This window comes from Phalacrocorax carbo, chromosome 3 (genome assembly GCF_963921805.1).
Source record: "Phalacrocorax carbo chromosome 3, bPhaCar2.1, whole genome shotgun sequence".
NCBI classification, from domain to species: Eukaryota; Metazoa; Chordata; class Aves; order Suliformes; family Phalacrocoracidae; genus Phalacrocorax; species Phalacrocorax carbo.
Window position 1 is genome coordinate 47,900,592 of NC_087515.1, and position 27,314 is coordinate 47,927,905.

A 27,314-nucleotide genomic window follows, 5' to 3' on the forward strand; every position below is an offset into this window, starting at 1 on the left:
GGAAAAGCTCCTTAGTTTTGTGTGCTAGCTCCATAGGTAAGGCAAAACAAGCTCACAGAGCCAGGAAGAGCACACACCAGAATATTCTGGCCCAAGAACAACCTTTAAAGTTTTTCTAATTGCTTTTCTAACTATTGAAAACAACCCAGACCTGAATTTCATATTATCCCATTAAAAGTTATTTGCTCATCTGCACAAATACCTGTATTAAAAAGCAAACCAAAGACAAACAGGTGGCTCACCAAACTGCCCTATGAAAAAACTAAAAGTCATTGAGTGAAGGAACTGCCAAGGAGCAGCAGATGCAGAGCTGCTCCATATGGAAGGATAAGCCAGGACTGGAAGGTGACCTCCTCAGTGGTCTCACCAACCAGGACACCCACATTATTCAAGCAAGGACTGAAGACCTAGGCTGAGCTTAACTAGAGCACCTAGAACTGTTCCTACGTGAGGCTGGTTGGGGCAACTAAAGGCCTATCTGTGCCCTCAGGTGACTGAGAGCCCTGAAAAGCATGAGCTCTCAAGTTCCTACCTCAAAGGGTGCCTGACACATACATAACTGTGGTGCATGCACAGACAATCTGAAGAAATGAATGTGGCCAGAGCAGCTCAGTGACTGTGTCTAGGACATTGATAAGGGGAGCGGGTATCCTGTGATTTTTATCTCTGTCTCAGCAACTTCACACCTGCTTTGTTCTAATGAAAGTAACTGTTTGTTGCCCATGGAGTGTCACAAGTGCATCTTTAATACCTCTGTAGCCTCTGGGGGCTCTTTTTTTTCAGAATATGAGTTTAATCTGAAAGAACTTTTTCCTTTACTTTCTCTATTTCTCTTTCCTGGTTTTTTTTGGGTTGGTTTTTTTCCCCACCATTTTTTATCTAGTCACTATACCACCAAGCAAGTCAAACGTTTAAGGCAAGAAAGGCTTTCTGTGTGACTCTGCCTCTTGGAGAAACACTTGCCCAGTTACAGTCAATTCAACCCACTTTTTATTCTGCACATTGTAACACACCCCTACATCGTAACTATGCCTTTCTATTTTTTGGCATTGCACCCTCAGAACTACGCTTATTTTCTCCCACTAGTTTGAAATCTCTCAACAACTGCAGCCTAAAAGCAACAACCCCTTGTACACTCAACGTGGCTCAGTGGCCTCGGGGTTACGGCGTTGCGGTTAAACATGAATCAGGTGGAGTCCCCCAAGAAGCCCTCCTTGCTACAGCACGCGAGTGTGGCACCAGCGGGCGTTTCACTGTCACTTCTACCGGTTTCACACCCAACATCCAGCGCCAGGCAGGAAGGCTGGCCGCCTCCAATGAGGGCAGGGGAGGACAGCGCTCCCCTCGGCTTCTCCCTCCCCACCTGCCGGCATGGCGGTGCCCGCCGAGCGGGGCGTATGAAAGGGAAGGAAAGGGAAGGAAAGGGAAGGGCAGGGAAGGGCCGGGCCGTCTTGTCTTCCCCCGCCGGGGTACCGGCGGTAGGGCCGGGCCGGGCGCTCCTCCCCTTCCTCCCTGTCTCCCAGACGCCAGGTGGAGGAGAAGGGAGCGGGAGCCGGGCAGGGAGGCGAGGGACGGCGCTGCCGTCGGAGAACGCGAGTGAGTAAGGGCGGAGAAAGGGCTGTTGGCCGCCGGCGGGGAAGCGCTGGGCGCGTGGGGGGGAGGGGCCGCCGGAGGGCCGGGGGAGGAATAATGCGGGCAAACATATTTTATTTATTTTTAAATTCTTTTGGAGTGCTCGTGACGGCTGCGGTGTGACCCGATGCCGGCGGCCGGAGGGGGCCCGCGGCCCGAGGGGGGCTGCGTCCCCGGGCTCGCTCCGGCCTGGCGCTTCCTCAAAGGGCGGCTCAGCCCCGGGAGCTGCACAAACCCCGGGAGGGGGCACAAACCGGTGCTCCATTCACCCCTCGCCTCCCGGCAGGTACTTTCCGAAAGGTGCCAGGGCAGCGCTACCTGGCGTAGAAGCGCTCGGCGAAACGTCGTACGCTGGTTTTCCCGCCTTTACCTTAACGCGGATGTTTTCCTGCATTAGTATTTCTACCCAAAGGTTGAAGTTCGGGGCTGCGAGGGGTAAGACTTGCAGAGAGCTCGATCTGTAGAGTAATCATTGCTCTTTTTTTATAGCAGTGTTGGCTAAAATGCTGTGTAGAAATACTGACTAGAGTCAGCAGTAGCCTGAAGACATGTTTCTGGCCTTTTTGATCTCCCTGTGCCACGCTGTACAGCTGCAACCCTCGTGGAGCTCAGGAATTGGGGTGCGTTCCTGGAGCAGATCCAATGTTGACCTGAAGGTTTTAAGACATGGAGTGTGCACAGCCTGCCCTGGCGGTTTGTGTTTGTTTGGGGTTTTAATACACAACGGTTAGTTGTCCTTGCTCCTTAGCTTGCAGCTTTTTTGAGACTAGACTTTCTTTGCGCTGCTTTCTGTGATAGATTTACTAGTGGTTGTGTTTTCTTATCATAGGACTAAAACTTTCTGGTTTGAAGAGGAAGTGGGGAAGAGAGCAGCTTTAGGGAATTATGGAGCGCCAGGATTAGCTGCACTGAAGCCATGCTTTTCTAAGCCAGCGTGAATGAAAGAAAAAGTTTCACCCACCCCTTGGGCTGCTCGTTTTCATCCATGTCAGCACAAGTATTTGTATGCAGAATTAGACTGGGAAGTTAAACCAAATTTAAAAAGAGAAAAAAAAAAAAACCAGATCAGCTCCCAGATGTTTTTGCTGGCACAAGAGGGCAGATGAGACAGCTTCTTTTCAGTAACAATACTGGCTTACAGCAGATTGTAGTGTAGGCAAAAGAGTTCCCCTGCCAGGTTTCGTACCCATGCTCCTGAAACGAAAGCACATAGTTCTCATGCTTAGGCCAGTTGTAGATGTATTTATTTTTAATGCTGTTATTGATGCCTAGGGGAGTGACTAGTGGCATTTTGACTTTTCTAAAGCTAGGATTTTTTGTTTTGCTATGAATACAGTGCAAAAATAACTGTTCTCTACACCTTGTACTGCCCTTGTGCCAAAAGCCTCATCTGCTGGGGAGGCCATCTCAGGAGCTGTGTCTTGGACACTGTGCCTTCAGGAGAGGCACAGCCCTTCCCCTTCACCAGGTACCCCCTGGTCTAACGCATACCTAAGCCTGTACATCCATGTGGCACACTGCAGCACAAATTCAAAAACCCAGTTCTATCCCTGAGGCAGGACAGCCATAGTATTTTCCAGTGTCCAGCACAAATGTCATTATTTACTAAAGCAAAACAAACAAACCTCTCGGATAAGAACGGACTTTTGTTTGTTTAGTAACTGTTTGGTGAAAAGGTGTAGGCTGCCACATCCAAGAACATAATTAACAACAGCATTTGTTCCTCAGCCTAAATTAGTCTCTTGGAGTCATATGATTGTGAAGCTGCAGTTTTCTGAGTTAGGGCTGTCTATAAGTCATCGTGATTTTTAGAATTTGAGGGCAGACTCCCAGGACTGTTCTAGTGAAACTCCCTGGAAAGGTGACTTTCCCCTAAAAGGATGGTTTTGAGCTGGACAGATTGTTTTGTTTATATTGTCATTCATTTGCAGGGGGATCAATCTAATCTTTAACAGATACACTTTCATTGCCTTCACCTTTGGAATCACTTTTCCTAATTAGCAGAATTTGTCATTACCGCCACATTGCTATTATCCTTTTGATATCAAATTTTATATCCATAGGTTTGACACCATCCATGGCCTAGGCCCAAAGGAGTTCAAGGAACCAAGTCTACAACTTTAGTATTCTGACAACAGATTTTAGAAGAACTTCGCTGAAACAGTTAATGACTTTGATTTACATTGTACTCCATAATACAAATACTGCATGATACATCATTTAACAAAATACCAAACGTCTTCATGATGAAATTCTTAAACCATAAGATGTTAATATACATGAATAACACCTGAAAGCCTGGGGAAGGTTAAGCTGTAATAGGCTGGCTGTAGAGTTGCAAAAGCCTCATCACGCCTCTGGAAGGGAACCTCAGAATGAACATTGAACTCTGCCCTGCAGTAGTATCCTTTGGCACTAAAACCCTCTTTTGAAGCTTTGTTATTATAAATTTGGTAAATAGATGAACTTAAATTTTCATCCTGTTTCCAGGCGTGCTTTATTTAATTTTACGTCAGTGTAACCTAAACTAGTCTGGTCTTGTCCTGCAGCCAGTCCTATAAAAGGTCATTCCTTCTCTCACTCCTCACCTGTGACAACAGTTCTTGATTTTTCTGGGTTTCACCTAACTTTTAGGCTAAGGCATTTAACTTATTAAATACTTATTTTTAAAAAATCTATTTAGAGAAATCTGTTAATACTGTTACATCCCCTCTAGCCTTCTTTGTAAACAAATCTTAGTTATTTTTTATGTTAGAAGCAGTCTGTGTACGGCACCTTTTACAGAATCTCTGTTTTTGCTGAAGGTCTGCAATAAATGGAAGTCATCCACTTGACTGCCTAAGCTTCAACTGCAAAGGCTTCTTTCTTAGGGTTCAGTTTAAAGGCACACTGCTACTCTGGTATCTTCTCTCACTGGTTAAATATCCCAAATCCTTCCTGCAGCATCACCTTATACCTACAAGATCTTTCTGCAGTAATTAGCAGAACTATGATGATAACCACAGCTTCTACTTTGAGCATCTTCTCTAGTTTGGCTTGGTGTGATTACTGTTTACCTGTCCTGGCAGGAGCCTGGTGGGATCTCAGACAATTCACCCTGCTGAGACAGGATACATGCCTACATCTCTGTGCAAGCAGACAATCAGCAGAAACTGCAGTTAATATGCCTAGATATTGCTGGCAGAGAGACATTAAAGTTATTTGTCTCCCCTCGCATCTACCCAAAGGTAAAACTACTCTCTGGTTTTGGTCCTGTGGGGCCAAGCTGGCAGAACTGCAAGTGTCAACTTTCATTTGCAGTGAAAATTACAGCTCTACATGTACAAGTCAATGAAATTCTTTTGTTCACTGGACAGATTGCCAAAACAGATCCCACCCACAGGCTTTATGGTGTCCAGACTGGTAGATTAGCATTGCATAGCGGGGAAACCCAGGTAAAACTGGGCTATCTCTACCCAGCTGCAGACACTTGAGTTGTGAGGGACACCAAAAGCAGAATAAAACAAAAAAATCCCACATGCGTATGTCACACGAGTAATCACAAGAGCAGAGTCTAGTTCAGAGGTAACAAGATAACGCATCGGAAGTTCCAGCCAAGGTCCCTGCGAAGCGAGACTGTGGAGAGATACATTTGTTGCAGAGAGTGGAAGAAGAATATCCCTCTTGCTTGTTTGTTTTGTTTTTTGCAGAACTTACCTAGACCTTTCCAAAATGATTTCCTCAAGTGAATATGGGTCTCATTCCTGGGAGCTCTTTGTGACAGTAGATCATGAGTGTGAAAAGACACAAAAGGAATTTTTACTACGGGTCACGGGGGACCTTCATATTGGAGGAGTGATGCTGAAATTAGTAGAACAAATTGGTGAGTAAAGACCCGTTTAATTTACGTGGTGTTATTAAAATAATACATGTTGCTTTCCTTCTGCAAAAAGAGGCTCCTGTGCATTTTGAAACAGCACTGCCTCACTTCTTTGTAACGGCACACCGAGCACATAGGTGCTGCAGACTCAGGGTTTTTGTGTTTCCAGAACCCTTCCCTGTCTGTGACTAAAGCCCTATACTATCACAGTGCAAACAAAACTTTTGTTTTCATCTTCCACCTAGACAAACATAGTTGGACTAGACTAGCTGTTCAACTCCCTTTCCAGGTAGGCTTTATAGGTGGCTAGTTTGAGGGGCAGTAAAGGTAGCTGATAGCCTATTTATCTATTTGTAGTAGAGAGACATGAGTAGTTGTTACAAAGGTGTTTCAGAAGTTCCTGTTTCCTCTGCTATCATAGCATTCTGGTCAGAATCTGAGGCACGTTATCCATTGCACCTATCCAGTAGGGAGAAGCTGTGAAGAGCAGAGACTGGCTGAGTCAAAAGTTAGGAGATGAAAGGTAAAATACCCTGTGTTCAATCGCAGCAAGTCAGCACTACAAGCAATGGGAGAAATTAGGTTTCTTTAACTGAAAGCCATCAAAGGGAGCTGCCTCCCCAAATCATCATCTGGACTCTGAGGCTGCAGAATGATAGATACAGACAAGATAGTATGATATTTGATTATTACATCAATGCCACATGGGTTTCATATGCAACTCATTCTTCAAGTATTGTTCTTTTTCCTGGAATTCTTAAATTTACAAGTCTTCAGTTGACAACTTCACACAGAAAGGAGCCTGTTTGCTAGGTTAGACCTGCCAAGTAGGAACACTGAGCTTTGCATTTCTAGATTTCTAGAAATATAAGATTTGTGGCAACAAAAAAAAAAAGTCAAAACCCCTCCTTGAAAATTTAGTCTTTTTTACGTAGCTTGACTTCAGGCAAACAAGAAGAGGAAAACTGAACTATACCAAAACCCTTCAGCAAAATATAGTGTTAAGAAATTTAAAACCGGCAACTTAATTTCTGAGTTCTTACTGCCAAATGAATGGCTTTGTTTTCAAACATTAATATATCCTTTGCATAGGATATGCAAAAGGAGCAAAAAGGCTCCCATTCAATGGAAGGACATCTTTAAATGACAACCCTTTGTGATGAAAAAGCTCTGCTTGGAGATAGTGATTTTAGCAGGGAATCCCTTTTCCAGCATTAAAGCAGGTAGCATACCTGTGATACATTTCTACAAACTTCTCTGCGCACTTACACACACACAATTCAGTCAGCAAGCCAATGGTAGCTGGAGTTCTCACTGGGTCAGAAGGCTCATTTTTCACAGCATTTTTATAACTAGTACTCAACTAGTGCAAAAAGCTTTCTATATTAAATCATATTTAAAGCAAATCTGTAACTAAGTGATTTATGTCAGCAGCTCTGTTGAGACACAATTTTTTACCAAAACTCCAAAATAGGTCAGGGCTCTACTGTGGTATAGACATGCTGAGGAATCACCTCTACCTGGCAGAGCTGGTGAGGAAGAACGAGACATGACGCAGAAGACCAAAACAACTTGACTGAGATCATGCAGAAACTTCACCTGCTACTACCCTGCACTGGCATCTTGGAAGTCATTTAATCTTGGAATTCCCCATGGAACCGAGAGCAGCAATACTTTATCTCTTTCCTTACGCATGTGCTTCTCATGCTGATCTAGTCAAGTTTTTGACACCTTTCAGATCAGGATAGCTTTCTGCTCAAGAGTTATCAGACAAAAGCCACTGTTCTCCCCCTCCAAAACTCTTTATATAAGTCATGAACAAAGTCGTCTATCTGTTCATGATTCAGCAAGCCTTACCTCATCTGTATGTTTTCACAGTATGAAATAAGCATTCTTTACTTAAGCAAAACAAAGGCAAGTCTTTATTAGTGAAACAAGACAGTCATCTCTTGGCAGGCCTGTCTTCTCTGAGAAGTTTTTGCAGGCAACCCTTGTCAGTCTCTGGTCAGTCACACCAGCCTGCCCTCCTGCACAGACTAATATCTAACTGTACCATATTGCATCATGCCCATTCTACCTCCCTTAGAAGTTTCTACCTCTTTTACATGTTTCTGATCCTGTGTGGTAGAGAAGGTCATCTTCTTTGCTAGAGAGCTTGTTAACTCTTCCCTGATTGTCACAGGGCTTACTTCAAAAACAGTAATTCTTTTTGTTCAGTATTTAAAGAATGTTGCTACTGCAAAATTGTAAGCAGGCTGAACTCCGGTGAGCATCCTTGTTAGTCCAACTGTGCAGCCACAGAGAAGAGCTGAGAACAGCCCTTAGCTGTGTGTCACCAAGACTTCAAGGGACTTATTGCTGGTTCTTAACACTCTAGAGATGAGCTGTTCAATGGTGATTCCCAGGAGACTGTGGAAGAACTTGTGCCCATCTGGGCATGCACAAGGTTTGTGGGAGGATTTTCAGCTTGCACTATCAAGTTGTGAAGTGGGTGCCCTTGTTATTAGTCTGTATCCCAGCACAATCCAAGCAGCATTAGACCATGTATAGCACCAGATTCAGGAGATGCCGTTTCCCTGTGGATGTCTGCAAGGTTACGGCAGTGCCACAGTCAGCACCTAGGTTAACTCTTCAGGGAAAACAAAGTTCCCAGTGACTGCCACAAGTATTTAGCAAATCGGGTCTAGGTCTCCAGAACTGTAGTTGCTATTTTAACATAAATAAATTCTCCTGTTTGCAGAGCACCATTTTTCAAATGAATTTTTTTTAGTATATTTGCTCCATAGTTTATTAATAACCATTTTGTATTTTCCTAGAAACACAACAAGATTGGTCAGACTATGCTCTTTGGTGGGAACAAAAAAAATGTTGGCTTCTGAAAACCCACTGGACACTCGATAAATGTGGGGTACAGGCAGATGCTAAGCTGCTCTTTACTACTCAGCACAAAATCCTGCGGCTCCGCTTGCCAAACATGAAGACTGTGAGACTGAAAGTCAGCTTCTCTTCTGTGGTATTCAAAGCTGTCAGTGACATCTGCAAAACTCTCAGTAAGTAAAGCTAAATCCCATCTGGCAGTGAAGTTGGAGCATCTTATTAGGTGACTTTGTTTTGATGTGAAGTCCTTATTCACAAAACTGTTTAGCTCCAGGAGAAATTTGGTTGGGTTGACCCAAGATCAAAAGACAGATTTTTTGGGGTTTTAGTATCCAGTGAATGTCAATGGTTCTCAGTCTTTGTGATAACTGATGCAAACAGTGTCAGAAATGCATCCCATGTACTTCAGGAGTACTGAATAGTCAAAGCCCTGTTGATGGTTTTGTTGGGATCCTTGTCCTCCTTGAGGGCTCAGTCCTGCTTATTCCATGCCGTTGACTAAGAGCCTGAGCTTATCAATCTCCTAAACCAGCTTCCACCGTAGGCAGTTTTACTGCTGTCAACTGATTTATCACCTACTTGCACTAGCATTAATGATACTCAACCTGCTGTATTGGTTTTATGTATTTACTTCAGAAAGAGCATGTTTTTAACAACCAGAACTTTTATATGTCCCAACCTCTTCAGGTCAGGCCATACCCAACTACCCCACACAAGCTTATCAGTATGTTGCAGCACTGAGTCCCTGTGCCTCTGCTCTTTCCAGTAATGGAGCACCTCCAAGCAGAGATGAGGTTCTGGAGCATGCCAGACCTGTGTGTCTGTGATCCACAGGGATAAGTCCAGCCTGTAATCAGTCTTCAGAATCCCTTAGTTCTAGGGATTTTTTTTTAATTTAGATCTTCAAAGTTTAGGCCAATAACACATGCATCTTCAGAAGGAATTTACCACCTAATATTGACCACAGTGTAGCTTTCAATTTCATCTTCTAGCACTGGATTGTGAAAGGGATAGTATGTCTTTATCACATTTAACAGCTCTGATTAAACGGTGCCACAATTCTTCAACTGACATTTGGCCGAATTCAGTATTTCTACCCACATTTTTCTTCCAGACTGAGTCAGTACAGGAACCCTGTAACTTTTCTCCTGAGTGAATACTGTCAAAAATGTCTTTTGTTACCCCAGGATAAAAGTATTTTTCAGAAACAAAGTGTCAGGTTTGCAACTGCCAATACATGTCTGAATCAGTAGTGCATTAGGGAATGGTGTATAGCTAAGACAGAATAATGTATGTGAAATATAAAATTCTTAAAGTGAATAATAGAAGGCATGAACTTCAAATACAGAGGTTCCATTTCTGGTTTTGCTTGTTCATAAGTCAGACATTTCACTGAGGTTGTTATGCTGAAAGGTGATCGCAGAGCCATTAGGGAGAAAGAGTTTATCTCTGGTGTTCTAAAATGCAGTTATGCTTGTTACAAAAGCAGGGTTAAATTCTGTCAAAACTCACTCTCACCACCCAAAGCCTTTGGCCTTGTTATTGAATTACTGGGTTTTCCAAGGCTACTGCTTTCAACCTGCTAAAAATAAAATTCAGATTGCAACATGGAGCTTCCCCAAATGCTATTACGAATCATGGGCTTTTTTAGATGTAAGCTGCTAAGTTTCAAATGCTTCGTCTTGCTTCAGTTCCCAAATTGCCGTTGTAGATATTAGACGGTCAGAAGAACTCTCTTTGTTGAAGCCATCAGAAGATGCACCCAAAAAGAAAAAGAAAAAAGACAAGAACAGCAAAGAACCAGTTACAGAAGATATTTTAAACCTGTGCAATTCTCCAGCAAGTTCTGGATTACCAGGTAATGAAAAACCAATATGATTTTGTTCTTCTGACTGAGAGTCAAAAAGAGGAAGAAGTTCTTTGCTACGCAATTAAAACTAGGGAGACCAGTTTAATGTAGAATGGTGGTCAGAGACAGACAGTTGGCCTGAAACTAGTGGCTTCAAAAAGTTACTGAAATCTCCAGAATCTCAATATGCGAAAGGCTATACCAGAAAACAGGTGATCACTGTGGCCCTGCACACAGGATGTGCTGCTGCTCTTTGAAAATGCAAGACTGCTCTTAAAATATTCAACAATTTTGGCAAACTCCAAGGAAAAGGAGGAATAAAGGCTTGGAAGTATGTGTTTCTTATCTCCAGCACAATGGAGATATCTCTCAGAACAGGGAAGAGTACTTCTGTCCCTGAGGTCATTTCACCTGCGAAAGGACAAGGCCTGCTGTAAAGAACAGAGATAGAAGACTGTCTTGAAAGAAAAGGGTTAGTCTTTCATGATGGAAAGTGGTAGACTACCTAAGTCTGAACGCAGTTTTCCCTGGAATAATACATTACTCTCTTAACTTGCAGGAAGTCCAGGTTTGTATAGTAAAACCATGACACCCACTTATGATCCCATCAGTGGGACACCAGCTTCTTCTACAATGACTTGGTTCAGTGACAGTCCCTTGACCGAGCAGAACTGCAGCACCCTTGCCTTCAGTCATGCCAACTGTTCTCCAGAAGCACTAGCAGAGATGTACCAGCCTCGGACTTTAGCTGACAAAGCCAAACTCAATGCAGGGTAAGATGCCTCTCTTTGAGATCTGTATTAGCTGGCTTAACGAGGGTAGCATTAATCCAGCTTTTTTAAGTGTAAAGCAGAATTTAAAAACAAACCCCTGCTATATGGCTATATCGATACTTAAACATATGCTTCGATCTAGGTTTTGGTTCAGAAAAACTTACTATTCTTAATCTTTTTTCCTTACTCAACATTCTTGGTTAGGCAATTTTGTTTTAAAGTGATGAATGCTGTAATTGTGCTGGCTCTGGACTGAATTCTGTTGTTAGATGAAGGCAAATCCAGTTTAGGACTGTGGGCACAGCTAAAGGACAGTTTGGATAGCAAACTCTAAAGGCTTTACATGGAGAGTGGAAATACACATGTGGATAAATGCAGTAAAGCTCTAATGCATTACAGATAGGTGACTTACTGATTTATGCACAAGCAAACATTGTTTATTGTACACCACAGGAGAATACAGAACACTAGAGGGTTTAGTGGTGTGAGTGTTTGAGAGGATTGTCTCTCTAGCATTAAAATATGGATTGTCATTTTTAGATCTGTAGAGCATTTAACAGTGACTTTGATGTTTTCATTGGATTTCACTGGAGAACAGAAGTAGCTAGAATTATAAACCAGCAAATAGTGAAATGAAAAGTGGGAGGTCTAAATATTACAGACAGACTTTTGGCCTGGCTGCAATGAACCTCCCATTTCTGGAGATCAAGAAGAAAGAATCTTATTGGCTTAGGTCACCCCATACCTAGTTACTGCTCAGTTTCTGGCATCTACTCCTGATATTTTGAACAGTGCTGGAGAAAAAAATAGGAAGACTGTAGGTACTGTGTTTACACAATGAAACCTGGAACTCCACATGAACGTTCCACCTTCTCAAGTTATGTGAATTTTCCGCAGACTTGCAGGAATTACAGCTGTTTAGTTCCCACTGTTGTTTCACAAGTACATTGGAGCTCTGCAGGTGTGATAGTTTTTCCTGTACAGATGAATCTGTGGGTTGTTTTCTTCTGCAGCTGGCTAGATTCATCTCGATCACTTATGGAACAAGGCATTCTGGAGGACGATCAACTACTTTTACGCTTTAAATATTACACTTTCTTTGATTTGAATCCAAAAGTAAGAGCTTTGTTTTTATTGCTATTCATTGTTTGCCTGCTTTCATGTCAAGGAGCTATAGCACAAGGATACTGAATTTTAGCTAGGATTTGTTACAGGCCCTTCAGAGATCATATTCTACTTCTTCCCCCCAGCTAAGGCTGCACTTTTCCCCTCTGGACACTAAATCACTGTTCCTTACCTGAAATATGATCTTAAGTACAAAGGTGAGATCTTAAGAGCACCAGAAACAGTATCCAGATTTCCAGAGGGGCTGGTTTACTTTCTGCCTCTCTTTTAACAAGAAAAATTAAGGGGAAAACTAACCCAACGATATCCTAAATGATGTAAAGGTATAAGCCCTATTTTTGAAAATGGACTTAAAAATGACATCTATGTTCCACTGCTCTTCACTGAATATTCAGCTTTTCAGGGCTGAAGCCCTCAGAAGCACTCAGGCACTTAAATTTGTTTCAATGTGACCGGGTGATTAAATACCTTTGAAAAGTTCAGGAAAAGCATTTAAGTCTCATTTGGAAACAAGATTTAGTCTTCAAAAATCACTTAAATATTTTTCTCAAGTTGCCTCTCAATTGCCTTTATTTTGACTAAGTCACAGTGGTTGTGTCAAGCCAGCGTTTTTAAGGCTTGTGTAGTACATTTAGGAAAATTAAAGCGCGATTGTTGACCAGTGTAAATGAACAAGAGTTCAAATGTGAATTTTAGAGGATTTGCCTTTCATGTTGCTATTTTCTGTAAATTCTGTAGAACTCTTCCATTTCAGGCATCTCACAAACATCCCCACTAAAATTCAAGTACGTGTCTCAATGTCAGCAGCCCAAACACTTCCCTTCTTTGCCCCAGCCAGCCATGGAGCTGTAGGATGAAATAACCTAAAACAGGTTCAGGCAACTTAATAGCTCACCACTGTTGGGAGGGGTCACACTCCAGGGTTTACCCTCCCATCACCTACCTTTCACCAGCTCTGGGGCTTGAATATTTCTGCGAGTCACTTCAGCTTATTAACCAAGTAGATAATAAGAAACAATCACTGTCCAAAAAATGGATAGTGAATTAAAGCAGTTCACAGCAGGACCTGTCAAATGTCAAGCCAGTGCAAAGACACAGCCAACACCAAAAAAGCCAAGAGCAGAAGAGGGGAAGTGAGGAATAAGAGTTTCTGTCTTTTGGCAGTAGCAAGCTGTCGAATGTCACATTCGTATCAGCTGTGTCATGTTATTTTCACGCTCATAGTGTGCTTTCACATTTCTGTTAAGCCAGTCCAAGGCCTACTACCCCAAAAGGGGATGTCTTAATCTCCTCTTCTGCTTCAGCCAGGGACTCCTGATTAATTTTCTGCTGGATCAGCAAGCCACCGTGACCCTACACACACTCACACAAGCTAGTACAAGAGAAAGCAGAAAGATGGAGAACATACAGCAGGGGAGAGGTGGGGGGAGGAAGGAAACAACCTTTGTGGCTTCAGCCCAATGGTAGATCAGCTGCAGCTGAACAGGAGTCTGTATCGTGACAGTCATTGATAACCAATGTTTTTCTTTTTTGCTACAGTACGATGCAGTGCGAATAAACCAAATATATGAACAAGCCCGTTGGGCCATCCTGTTAGAAGAAATTGACTGCACAGAGGAAGAAATGCTGATCTTTGCTGCACTACAGGCATGTACTTGATCCAAGTTGCAAAACCTGTTTCCTCAAGAGGCAGGCGCAAGCTGGGACAAGACCAGGGTAGAGCCCAAGCCAATAACTCTGTTTGGACTGGGGGTCTGCTATCTGAGTGAGAAACAATAAGCAGCATCCATCAGATAAACCAACTAAATTCAGTTGCACCACACCATTATTCAAACTCATGCATACGATCATGGAACCATTTACTAAAATTATCTAAAGGATGTAATTTTGATCCCAGGCTATTCTGAGGGGGATTACTATGAAGTGTTGTTTCCCATACCAGCTACCACCCTTTCACATATTCCTGAAAATTTCTCAAATACATCAATACATATGTTCAGAGCGGACTGAAAAAAAAGCTATAGCACAATGTGAAGGTAGGGATGCTATGGAGTACATAGAAATTTAACATGACTTAGCGTGACTTAGTCCCTGACTGTAGGAAATAAGGCACAAATGTTTATTAATAATAAATTATTTCCCTGGAAATGTAAACAGAGCTGCCAAAACATTCACAGCCTGCCACTGCAGAACAGCACAGAACCTTGTTGCCAAGTGGTTGCCACCTGGTGTGGATGGCACTTATAGCTGGCAGGACTAGAGATGGAAATGTTAGCATTCAGTCAGCCTCACAGAACAGGATGGCTATACAGTGAAGGAATACAAACGCTGGCAATTAAAATAGGAAACTGTTATCAGTACTTGCACCAGAGATCATAGTGGACATACCTGTTTCCTTATGAAACACCTCACAGTTCTGTGCTGCAGAACTTTACACAGTTGTCCAAGGCCCAGAAGACCAAGTGGCCTATTTTGATATGCTGTGATTGTGTGTTGCTAATTGATATATTGACTATTTGAACTTTGATGTTCTATTTTAGTATCATGTAAGCAAGTTATCATTATCATCAGAGGCACATGATTTCACCCATGAGTCAGAAGTAGATGAAGTAGAAGCTGCACTTTCTAACCTGGAAGTGACACTGGAAGGTGGAAACGCAAGTAACGTTTTGGTATGTCCTTTTGGATCCCAGAATTGTTTTCGCTGTGCCAAATGCATTGGCTCTGATGAGCCCACCTGGTTCCTGACTTTTTTTAACAGAGTTGACAGGCGATTACAAAGTGCGTTGTACTAAAATTGTTCCTAATTATTCCTGATAGGAGGACATCACAGACATCCCGAAACTTGCTGATAATCTCAGGCTAGTTAGGTGAGTTATTAAAACTAATAATAAAACACACAAAACAAGAAGCTTAACAATACAAGAGATTTCTTGAGTTTTCATCCTAATCTAATGGTAGATCCTAAGGTTATAAATCAACAAATACACCAGATAGATAGGTCTAAGCAGCCTAATATCATCCTCTTCAAATCTTTCTCTTACTGCTTCTGAGCAAGATGCTTAGCAAATCTTTCTAGCTTTTGGGCTGCTGGGGTAGCTATACTTACACTTGTTAAAAGACCAGGCTCTTTATATTTCCTCGTGCTCATCAACCATCATCTGTAAACAAGAGAGTCTACAATTTTGGTTTCAATCACTCTTTACTGGGTTTTGCCAATGAAAACTAGAAAAAAATTTTCAGCTCCCCCTGAGAAGAATTTCTAAAAGCAACCCTGGGGGTATTTTTTAATAAAAAACAAAAGAAATTACCCCTTTCTAACCAAACGTGGAGTCTGTTTCTAATATCAAAATGAGGTTCAAGCTGGACTAGCAGTATGGTACACCAGATCAGTAATACCTCACCTAAATAAATAAACTGAGGAAAGTACAATTCTGTGATCCCACTGATACCTTGATTTATGGGTTATTTAAATGACTGCAGTGACCTCAAGTCTGTAATGCCTTGCTTCACAAAACAGTCTTAATGTTTTAGAAAGATAAAGATTTCTGTTGCACAAATATTTATCATTCATTCTGTTGACAAATCATATTTGTAGTCAGCAAACTGAAAACAGTTAACTGTTGTTAAGAATTGTTAATTATTAATTCCCAATTAAGACATTTTATTTGACATTCAAATTGCTTGGGTGGCTAGGGTTACTAGATAAAAGAGAATTTAAGCCTTTTAAGTTCTATCGGTTACTTGCCTCTAACAATGCATTGTTTATTTTTCCCTGGCAGTAGAGCAGTTTGCTTTTAAAAGTATTCGGCAGTTATTTTTCATCATGAAAAATTTCCTATATCCATGATAAATCACTTACTAAGCCCAAGACATTGTAGAAACTAGGTAAGGTGTAAAACATTTCTTCAAAGGAACAACAGCATTTTGTTACCGTAATTACTTGCTTAATTGTAAAGGTAAATGCAAAGCACTGCACATCATACTGCTGGGTCTGTTCATATAGTGAACGTCTATTTCACATTTATTCACAGTATGCACCACATTAGCACACTAGTAAATACTGCTTTCAGGTGGGTGACAGTATAGTGGAGAATTACTTTTTTTTTTTCAAAAACAACTAAAAAAGTTTTCAGCAATTTTCTTTTGATAGAAAAATAATTTTGTTGGTCTAAAAAACTTAGAGTCTCTTATTTTTGAAGAACGTCACTGTATTGGAAAACTAAAAGTCAAAACATTTGGCAGTTTTGAAGATCCAAGTTATTTTTTTCATTTAAACATTAAAATCATCTCTTTCTAGAAAGGATTCAAAATAAGGATTTCTAGAAAGGCTCTGGTAGAAGGCAAGAGTGGGTATAATAAATCACTGTTTTCCAGATAGCTGTATATTCTTTGTACCATCATCTTAGATTTAAAGGGAAGCACTAAATAGACAGTGGAATTTTTTTTTTTCTTCTTTTTAACTTCATTGTTGACCTTTGTAGCTATTTGTGAAGTATATCTCTATTAAAATAGTACTAATATCTCTGGTTTTCTCTCCTGGAATACACTTAACCTGGGACTTTATTCCCCCCTCCCACCCCTTGTGGTTGTGTTAGTGTATTCTCAGTAGAATTTATTATGATTTTTATCTCTTACTGAAGAGAGGTGGGGTGAGCACAATGATTATGTTTGACCAGTAGTATCTATCAGTGAATTCTCAATTCCAAAGTAGGTATTTTTAAATTTATCTATGAAAGAAATCAGTTTGCATTAGCAAAGTCTTGAAATTAAGTAAAATAATTAAAATTATGATTACGTCCATCTATATACACATGTGAGGAGCTGGAATAACACTGCCCTAGTGGAAGAAGATGGTTTAAACTATTACCTTTTCTTGGAGCGCCACAGAACCTAATAACCTAATAACCTAACACAGAACCTAATAACCTAAGCTTATAGAACTATAAGCTTAGTGAAGGAATAGTATTTTTTTGTGCTAAATACTACTCAGATAAAGCCAAAAGGATGGTCTCTACTCCCTTAAAGTTTAATGAATACAAGTTATTTTTATGGGTGCAAATCTTCTAGATAAGGAGCTATGAAAAACTGAAGCTAATTCTAGTGTGTGAGAACAAACAAGTGAGCTATGTTAGCGTTACTGAGTTCATGTAAAAAACAGAATTAGTCTTTGTTAGAAGGGAATGGTTTTGATTTAAGAGTGGAAGGAAAAAATAGCAAGAAAAACCACATAGAAGAAAAAGAAAAAATGGAGAGAAATCATAGATGGGGTTCAGCTAGAAGCTGGGGTAAAAACACAACCTTACCTGGGGTAACTTGAGTGCAGTGTTGGTCCCAGGCGTTTGTCACCCCACCTCGTTGACCCAAGTATGAGTAACCCAACAGGTCATGTCATGACCTCAGCAATTTGAGATCCAGAGTAATATTTGTGAGTGACTTAGCAATTGGTACATTTCAATATAAACAAATGTGATTTCCTTTTTTCTTTCAGGCCAAGGAAGCTGTCACTCAAAGCTATCAAGCCATATTGGTTTGTCTTTAAAGACACTTCAGTATCTTATTTTAAAAACCAGGAATCCGCACAGGGAGAACCTATTGAGAAACTAAACCTAAAAGGCAGGAATTTTCTTTTCCTTTCTTTCCTTTTTCTACTGCATTTGTGAAGTGAATAGATCAAGGAATCCCTGCAAGACTCAGGAAGGCAAGCACAGTAGCATTTAGTCTTGGAAATTTTTCGGTTACCAACACTCCTAAGCAGGCAGACCGCATCTGCAGAAGAGGCCTAAACAAAAAGGATTCAATAGCTTAGTCCAAACCAAGATTATCTGGACCTGGCTTGTAAAATGCCATGTACTGCTGAATTCACTAAAGATGAGTCAGATAGAGAATGTGATCTGTGTGACATTTTCATTTCCAAACATTTTACTCTGTGTTAAATGGCAGTACTCACATCTGTCTTTGGCAAATGCACACTGGCAGCAGAGGATTACAGATGATGCAGCGGACAAGAATGACATAGGTTGCACCAACAGCTCCAAGACCTTCTCTGGGCCTTGTTTGTTTGATGCATGGGGATTTCCATAGCTACAGCCAGCTTTAGGTACTTCTGGAGGAGAAACCCTGGGTGTACATATGGCAAGCACCAGCACCATACATAGCCTCCATCTACATCTACTCCTGCAGGGACATCATTTGTTCAGCGTCAGGGAACCAGTGATACCCAGGATTCATCCTAGAAGAAACCTTTGAAATAAAAAGAAGATTGACCCCTGTGAACAAATGGCTCTGCATGCCAATCTGCATATCCTCAGTGGGTCAGATAAATGGGTGGTAAAACTAGCCAGGGTGACTGGAACCTCACCAAGTACCCCACCGCCTTGGTGTCCCGTAACACAAAAGCGAACTGTAGGCATCCACGACTCCAGCTGAATCCAGAAGGCCTGTAATAGCACCATCAACGTGAAATACCAGGTCCCCAGAGTTCTCTGGGACCCCTGAACTGGCCATGGCCAGCCCGGTTGTAGATGTCACCTACATCCCACTGCCAGTGCTAAGTTGCTTCTGAAAATATAGTCCAGGCTTTCAAGACAGTTAGGCTAAAATTTCCCCAAATGCCCATCTCATGAGCTCCTCTATATCTGAAGTGTTGAGCATTTCTGAAGATCAGGCTGAGGTTTTGAGAACACCACTCACATCTTTTCTGTTTCACATTGACTATCATGCTCTTTGAGCTCAGAGCATTGGCATCACCCTGGCAAGACAAACCAGGCAGTGGACTAGAACAGAAGGCTTGAACAGGCCTAATCCTCTAATATCTTGGCCCTTGATCTCAAAGAAAAACAACCAATTAGGTATAGTTCTTCAGTATTGATCAGGACTTAAAGTTAGTGATGTAGTAATTAAATAAACTCATTTCTTTCTTATTCTCTATGATCTAGGATGTGAAGTTTTACCAGATGTAAATGTTGCTGCGAAGAAGTTTGGAATCAAACTACTAATTCCTGTTGCTGATGGCATGAATGAAGTATATTTAAGATGTGAAAATGTGAGTAATAAGACAAGGAAAAGTTTGTATTCCAGATTTATTGGCAGATTGTGTAGAAATCCCATTGTTCTGTTCTAGAATTTGTATAGAAAAATAAGGATGCTACAGAGAGTTTATTATCTACATGTTCAGTAAAATTTAAGAATGGTGTGTTGGTCTAACAAGTACTTTATGGTTGAGGAGACAAAAGGACAGTAATTCTATGTTATTGTCAGTTTCCAAGTGGAGCTGCTGGAAAGAAAAAAAGAACATCCTACCAAAGAAGTAAACAGAAATCATAATATTTTGCTTCAGTGTTTTCAGAGGACTGGGGTTTGGGGTTTGTTCTCTTCTTTTTTCTTGATTAGAACTCCCCCATTCAGATTAGGGTTGTGTGATGAGGATTTTACATTTGTTTTCAATTTCAGTTTATTTCATTTTTGTTGACATGTATCAATCCAAATTGTGTAAAAATATTCATTAGGTAGAAAATAGTCATGCAATAACATTTCCAAGAGAACCTATTCCAAAGTACTGGATTTCTTTGAAAATTTAAAACCTAACTGTCCTGCAAAGGCAGTCCTGTAGGTGGAACTAGCCCAGTCAGGGAAGAACAACGGTGCTGTGGTAACTACACATCCATGCAAATTAAGCAGAATAACTCCAGAGTGATTTTGTTGCACAGTGAAAGATGTGTGAGCAGTAGCCATCTTCATAAATGGTTTGTCCAAAAATACCAAACCATTGTCTTTGTTGCAGGAGAATCAATATGCTCGGTGGATGGCTGCTTGTGTTTTAGCCTCAAAAGGCAAAACAATGGCCGATAGCTCTTATCATCCTGAGGTCCAAAAGATCCTTTCATTTCTAAAGATGAAGAACTGGACCATGTCTCCCCACGCTGTATCTGATCCAGAAAGCATAGATATGAAACCTGAATGCTTCGTCTCACTACGTTATACCAAAAAATACAAGTCCAAGCAGGTATCCTGAGCATGGCTTGATGGTTGGGGATGGGTGGTTCTAGTGGTTGCTTAGGAGTGAGGCTGCATTGACGCAGCATTTGGAAACCATACGGTAGAATCATCTTGCAATCCTCGTTTGTCCCTTTGCTACAAGATGAACACAAGGACAGGTCTCTTGACACTTCTTCCAAGTACACCTCCTACATCCACACAGCCTCCTAAGTCACTCATGTTCTCCTGACAACGCTGTCCCTGAAAGTCTCTTCAGAGTAAGAAAGGAAGGTTTTAAGGACAGGAAGTTATTGTCTTCATAGAATCATAGAGTGGTATGTGTTGGAAGGGACCTTTAGAGGCCATCTAGTACAACCCTCCTGCCATGAGCAGGGACATCTTTAACTAGATCATGTTGCTGCTCAGAGCCCCGTCCAACCTGACCTTGAATGTCTTCAGGGATGGAGCCTCCACAACCTCTCTGGGCAACCTGTTCCAGTGCTTCACCACCCCCACTGTAAAAAAATGTCTTCCTTAAATCTAGTCTAAATCTACCCTCCTTTAGTTTAAAGCCATTACCCCTTGTCCTGTCACAACAGGCCTTGCTATCTTATCTTTCCTATTGTCCCCCTTTAAGTACTGAAAAGCCACAATAAGGTCTCGACCGCAGCCTTCTCTTCTCCAGGCTGAATAACCCCAACTCTCTCAGCCTGTCCTTGTAAGAGAGGTGCTCCAGCCCTTGTATCATTTTTGTGGCCCTCCTCTGGACCCGTTCCAACAGCTCCGTGTCCTTCTTGTTTTGAGGGCTCCAGAGCTGGATGCAGTACATCTTTAATAATGGTGTCTTCCTGTCCTCACCTGGGTGCCTCTCCTTCCTCTCCACCTAATTCCTTGTCCACTGCTATTGCTGAGAAAGAGTTTAGCCTACCCATCCTTAGGACCCAGTCTCCAGCGCAGTGTGCTGGAGCTAGACGCAGCACAGCACAAACCCAGACCCTAAGACCTTCCTGCATTGCTCTGCCCTTGTAGCAGAGGATCTGACCCCAAGTGCTCTCTCTGCAGTAGATCTGCAGGAACAGTGACAACTAAGTGTCTGAACATGGCATCAGAGCTAATGCTGTTTGATTTAGTGAAAGCAAGGGTATTTTTGTTCTCCAGTCAACTGAAACCTTTCTCTCTCCCTGTGTTTCCCAGTTGGCTGCTCGTATTCTGGAAGCCCACCAAAATGTATCCCAGATGCCCCTAGTGGAGGCCAAGCTGCGTTTTATTCAAGCATGGCAGTCTCTCCCCGAGTTTGGCTTATCCTACTACATTGTAAGGTAATCACACTGTTACAGTGATGTCAAGCTGCCATAACGTGTTCGTGGTCAGTGATTTGTAGGAAGTGCTTTGACTGACTCCCTGTTCTAGAAACATTCTCTATTTTTTCCCCCCACAAAGCTTTTTTAATTCTAGTAACTTCAATATTGCTGTTTTTTTCTATAGCAGTAGCACTCAGTAGCTCCACTCCTGCCACGAGACTCTGTTATGTCTGCCTTCATACAGACCTGTCGCATTTTCCCTGAAGTAACATCACTAGGGTTAAACCCTTCTTGACATAAACTCAGTAAATGTAACAAAAATGCATGTCATGTTGGCATTCTCAGGTTTGCAATATATTTGTTCACTCCAACTCTTGCTCATTGGAATATGATAAAATGCTAATTTCATTGGCATTTCATTAAGAAAAGAGCAAATGATCCCTTTTTTTGGTTAATCTGGAAAAGCAGTCAGCACAGGAAAGGTCCTGTTGTGTTCACAGCAGTTCCCCTGGAATCTTACCTTGAATATAGCAGGGTTCTGGCCTGCATTCTTTTCTCTTGACAAACCACCAAAAAACTGAAAAGTACTGACACAACCATACTTGAAGGTACCTTCCTTAATTTGTGCTTAACACCTCTTCCAGGGCTACTTAGGAATCACCTGCAGTATAAATTGAACCAGCTGGGAGCCCACGTCTGTACTACGAAACATTCTGACTTCCCAAAACCCAGTAGCTTCATGTGAACTACCAGATCATGTTGGTCCCTGGATGTACCAGCTCCTGAGCCGTACCTGGCGGTCATCTGAGACAGCGCTGCTTGGTTAGCGCCAGGATTCTGCCTAGGACTCTTGTAGTAATTGAACAGAACATGAGTCCAGTGCCTGGAAATGTTCCCTGTCACTATTTAATTTACTAACATTGGTACAGATATTTTGCCGCATCTGTCAGCACTAATTCTGTTAAGTAAACAAACCAACACCTAAACTGCATTTTGTAGCATGAGCAAAACACCTCGTAGTGAATTTCTGCAAACCTCTGGGCAGTATCTTAGTTGGGGGCATTAAGTAAGGCACAAACGGTGGTCCAGGTCACATTCTTTCCCTGTGAGCCATCTTCATCTAAGCAGAGAGGTTCAGAAACAGGATCAAAAATATTGAAAATATTAACAGCAGACAGGTGAGATTTCTTTCAGCTTTCATCATGAGGGTAGAGGAAGGTAGTTTCTTTACCAGAGTAACCTTTCCCTAGCTACTCCTATTATATGCTTATGTAATTTAGGTGACTGTAACTAGAAAAACATGTTTCAACATTAGTGAAATGAAGCAAGGACAATTATTGTTGACACTTTTCCAGTAAAAGTATAATCAAATTCATGCATTTTGGCAGAACAGTATTTTTTAGCAGAAAACAACAACTTGGAAAGATTTCAGCTGGATCTACCTGCCTGATTATTTTCCATCTTATACCATGGTTCACCAGCCTACATTTTTGCTTTATAACAAATACCATTCTAAAGAAGGGTCCAAGCTCTTCTCAGTCACAGGCTGTTGTGACTTTTCCCACATTTTTTGTGCTCTCAGAGGAGGGTGCATGTCTCTAGACAGAAATCACTGCAAACTAGATCGTCTCAAAGGCTTTGTTGGGTTTGGGGTTTTTTTCAGGTTTAAAGGAAGCAAAAAGGACGATGTGCTTGGGGTGTCCTATAACAGACTGATACGAATAGATATAGCCACAGGAGATCCTATCACAACGTGGAGGTTCTCCAACATGAAGCAGTGGAATGTGAACTGGGAAATACGCCAGGTAAAACTGGAACAGCTCTCTGCATTCAGTCATTACATTTCAGACACTGGAGGATGCTTTTAGGAAATCTTTTTAAACGTCAGACTGAAAAGATTTTGAATGTGCTGTGACATGTTATTGAATAATCTGTCTAAATTTTTTTCTTAATGGAGTCTGTAGTCAAAATTCAGAAAGTAAAAGGTCTCCAGTTTAAAAGGTTTGTACCAAGCTTATTCTTTATAAGTTGCCCTTGATTTTGATGGGATGAAATACAGACACTCAAAGGTAAATTCAAATCCATTATGTTTGCCTCTCTGTCAGTAAAAATCTCATTTTAACACTCTGTATAGTCTATCTCACGCATCATTCTCTAAATTGTGATGATTCAGTCTCCAATACAGGCTGAGGATACAGGAAACCAGTTTGTCTTTCAGAGCCCAGACTGAGATTGCAAGACCAGGGCGCAAGCTCCTCTGTGTCAGTATAAGGTCCTGAGAAAGAAGCTCCGTTGTGTGATTTACACCAGGGCGCTCCTGACCCTGATGAAGGCTGCTCAGTGGGGCCGGCTGTTGCCCAGCAGTCTACTGGAGAGCTTAGGTTTGAAAGCTTGAAGCCAGCTTTGTACCTTGTATATTTCTGGGGTAGAACTAGCATGACCTGAGGTAAATTCAAGGAGCCTGGAAAATGCTCCTGCTTACACAGTTTTCCGCATCCACCTGTAGGAGCCAGGAGAGATCAGATACAACCCCTAGTACTCCCCTGCAGTACTCCCTCTGCCAGAGCCTCTAATGCTGGATAAAACTGTTGGGTTTGCTTTATATCTCTCACAAAAAAAGGCAAAATCCACAGCTAGCAACTAACTTGTTTGCTGGATTTTAGAACTGACAGTAGTTGGAAATCAAAACCTGGACCACAAAAGCAGATTTAAGGTCAGCATGTAACAATGGAGAGTATTAAACATTAATGGTTAAGTGTACAAAGAGTCAGGAGCACCATTCCTGATTTTCTCAGTGTTCACTTTATACACCATTAGAAAAACTAGTTAAAAGCATGGTTTTGTAGCCTGCCTAAACAAGCAACAAGATTTTGACCACAAGAGGGCCCTGCCACAGCAGAAAATTAAGAAACACGCAGCCAAACACTCTGGACATCCTGCAGACCCAAACATCTTTATAGCTCTTGGTTAGCAGAGACAGGTACTGCTTTGTCACAGTACTTGTGGTCCAGCTGTGCTCTGATATTTGCTCTTTTTTCCCAGATGCAGCTTATCTCTGTTCCCGATTTTACCCTATGTATTTTTTTTAGGTTGCAATTGAGTTTGATCAGAACGTATCTATCGCTTTCACGTGCCTGAGCGCAGACTGCAAAATCATCCATGAGTATATTGGGGGCTACATCTTCTTGTCAACCCGCTCCAAGGACCAGAACGAAACACTGGATGAAGATCTGTTCCATAAATTAACTGGAGGTCAGGAATGAGGTGAAGTAAACTCTCTTCCCTCTGCCTGCTTCTCCCCACAGCTAAGACGACCAGAGGATTGTCAATTGTTGACTAATAAATCTTGTACATGTCAATCCACCTTGTGATATGACTGCATTATTTACAGTTATTGTTAAATATTGAAGCCAAGGTCACTGGATGCATTACAGCAACTCCATCATCAACACTAGGAAAATTACATTGTCTTTGTTTTCCTGTTGTACAGCTAGAAGTTTTTAAATAAACACTATCTAGCCACTGGGCATTTTTTAATCTAGTGTTTTTAATTGGATCCAGAACAAGTAACTCCAGGGTATCATACAGCAAATTTTCTTCTCTGTTACAGCAGTGGAACTCCCACTGTTGAACTGACCATTGTTAAAAAAGCCAGCGTTTAACAGAACTAAAGCTGAATAAATACGTATTTTAAAGCTACATTAGCTGTCTAACACTTGTGCTGGGAACAGAAAACATTCCACCAGTGTTCCAAAGTCCTGCAGACTGAGCCATCACAACCCAAGTAGTCATTACACAATTGTTCAAAAATGTAGCACCTGTGCCCACCTTCATCCACTTAAGTAGTTCCCTTAAAGCTCGAGGAGCTACCAGACACCTAAACCAAAGCATTAATCTTGGCAAAATTGGATTCAAAACGTTGATCTTTTGAGGAACTTTGTTAATTTCCAGGTTGAAAAAAATACTTAAGGTACTATTTGAAATTATTTGCTTCTTAACAAAGCCCCTGAGTGTGGGCCTTTCTACTTTCTGTCCCGTTGCTCTGTTTCACTGTGACATCTAACTCTAAACTCAACTGGTTCATGAGTTGAGTAAAGAGCTGACATGCCTGTATCTTATGTATTTAATGCAGAATACAAGGAGATTATTCAGTGACGCTGTGCTGGAGGAACCATATCTGTAGCAGCCAGCTCTGTCTGCTGGAAAAAGCCACACATGTCCCCCGAGTTGAAAGAAATTTAGTTCTGCCCTGCAATGCGCAGTGATCAGTAAAGCAAGGAGAGAATGGAGCTGGGAGGATTTGTGAAACTGCTGGACAAACCAAAACTGGTTTCACATAGAATGGACAGGTGTTGTTGTATCACCAAGATAGGTTGCAGAAATCCTAACTGGGACTGGATAGCCCTCATTTTTCTGTCATGTCCTCTGCTTTTCTCTAGTGCTGCGGTGGAATCGCTCCAATTTGTCCCAGTTTAAACACACTATAGCTTTACATTTTTCAAAGGAAAGAGCCGATACAGCCTGCTTCCCAGCCCTCTGTACTTCCCTCTCCTCAGCCCTTTGTACACAGGCTGAGGGACCATCCACTTTTCCTTCAGTAGAGGACTGACTTACCCACTTCTTACTTGCTTGATGCAGGCCAAATTTCTTCCTCAGAGTATGAGAACCACCTATAATGGATAGTCCAAGTCCAAATACACTTGCAATATTTAAAACCTGCCCAAGGGTGCTGTGGGAGAGCTGAATGCGCATCTCAGTGCCAGCACTTTTTCCACAGGCAGCCCTTTTCCAGACTCAGCCTCTGCTTTGGCTACTGATTGCAGTCAGGATCGTGACTGTGCCTGCATTAAAGCCCCTCATTTAGCACAGCCCGGTGCTTGCCACTCTCAGAGCAGAGCTTGTCACAATGGTCACAGGGAAGCCCTGTGGTTGCCACCTGTTTCTAAACTATCTGAACACACAAATGCAGAGATATGGGAACTTTGAATGTAGTTCTCACTAGCAGAGCATATGGCTCATTTTACTGCTAAGCAAACGCACCTACTTGCATCCCAGTTGTCTGTGCTGGGATTTCAGAGAAATTATCAAATATTTCCGTTTCTTTTCCTGCCCCTCCCCATGTGTCACTGCCTTTCGAGAAAAGACTTGCTGCTGCTCTGCAAAGAGCTCTGCCAGCTCATCCAGGCTGGCTGTAAGCCCCACCCTTGTAATTTTAGCTTGAAGGGAATGATCCCTTGCTTCTGTCCTGTCTCCATGTTTCTCTAAATCATCACCTGTCTTTCTTCCTGCTCCACTCACCCTGCAAGGCTTTTCCATGACAAGTAAGGAACACTTAGGAAAGGAATCTGGTTTTATCCAGCTGTCTTCAGTACTGCATGGGGGCAGTGACTGCAGCTCCGCTTCCTACAAGCAGCCCCTGAAGAGCTGGGAGTGGGAAGGCATGACCCAGGGCACTCCTGCACCTCTGTAATTCCAGGCTGGACACAGTTGGCAGCTCCTGAGAGGAGGCCTGCACCAGCCTGCTCTGCCTTGTACCTGCACCAGCCCAGCTCAGGGCCGGCCATAGCATCGAGTAATCTTTATCCCTCCTCACATCACTGAGGGTCCCTCTTAATGCTTACGGAGTACCACACCCTCCTCCTCATGCAATAATCTGATGGGACTTGCCTTCCCCGTGTATGTACCACCTGATTTATACATAGGGTTAAAGACCATAGGCTCAGTGGTCTATGGTAACTGAGTTAGTAATTGCACGGTGCCAAATGCGTGAGACATTTTACAGAGAGAATGAAAGCAGGACAAGGGTGTCTGCCCTGAAATTTCGCAATGCAGAGACCAAAAACCCTGGACAGAAACGTTGTTTAGATGAAAACAAAAACCTTTAGGAAACTAATACCTCAGCTCAGCTGCAACCCTATCCT

General features: G+C 42.0%; 1 protein-coding gene across 4 annotated transcripts; it reads left to right on the top strand.

The window, feature by feature from the left end:
- The first annotated feature begins 1,505 nt into the window (after positions 1–1,505).
- On the top strand, positions 1,506–24,930 carry FERMT1 (FERM domain containing kindlin 1). Of its 4 annotated transcripts, none has more exons than XM_064446820.1 (16): positions 1,506–1,596; positions 1,919–2,067; positions 5,322–5,494; positions 8,308–8,541; positions 10,080–10,226; positions 10,777–10,990; positions 12,004–12,106; positions 13,655–13,762; positions 14,656–14,787; positions 14,936–14,985; positions 17,607–17,731; positions 19,054–19,160; positions 19,899–20,120; positions 21,287–21,411; positions 23,057–23,198; positions 24,483–24,930. In XM_064446820.1, the coding sequence occupies exons 3-16, from the start codon at positions 5,344–5,346 to the stop codon at positions 24,654–24,656; spliced, it is 2,034 nt and encodes a 677-aa protein (XP_064302890.1). In that variant the 5' UTR covers positions 1,506–1,596; positions 1,919–2,067; positions 5,322–5,343; the 3' UTR covers positions 24,657–24,930. The 4 variants fall into 4 exon arrangements, with proteins under 4 accessions (XP_064302890.1, XP_064302889.1, XP_064302888.1 ...); XM_064446819.1 differs by lacking the exon at positions 1,919–2,067 and adding an exon at positions 2,122–2,252 and having other exon boundaries at positions 1,507–1,596; XM_064446818.1 differs by lacking the exon at positions 1,919–2,067 and adding an exon at positions 3,696–3,795 and having other exon boundaries at positions 1,522–1,596.
- Positions 24,931–27,314: the final 2,384 nt, after the last annotated feature.

What these genes read in the sequence shown, in the direction of transcription:
- FERMT1 (XM_064446820.1), top strand. Translation starts at nt 5,344, where the DNA reads ATGATTTCCTCAAGTGAATATGGGTCTCATTCCTGGGAGCTCTTTGTG. An exon ending in GAAACGCAAGTAACGTTTTG is followed by an intron (nt 14,788 to 14,935) that starts GTATGTCCTTTT and finishes TATTCCTGATAG; the next exon opens with GAGGACATCACAGACATCCC. An exon ending in TGAGAAACTAAACCTAAAAG is followed by an intron (nt 17,732 to 19,053) that starts GCAGGAATTTTC and finishes TCTATGATCTAG; the next exon opens with GATGTGAAGTTTTACCAGAT.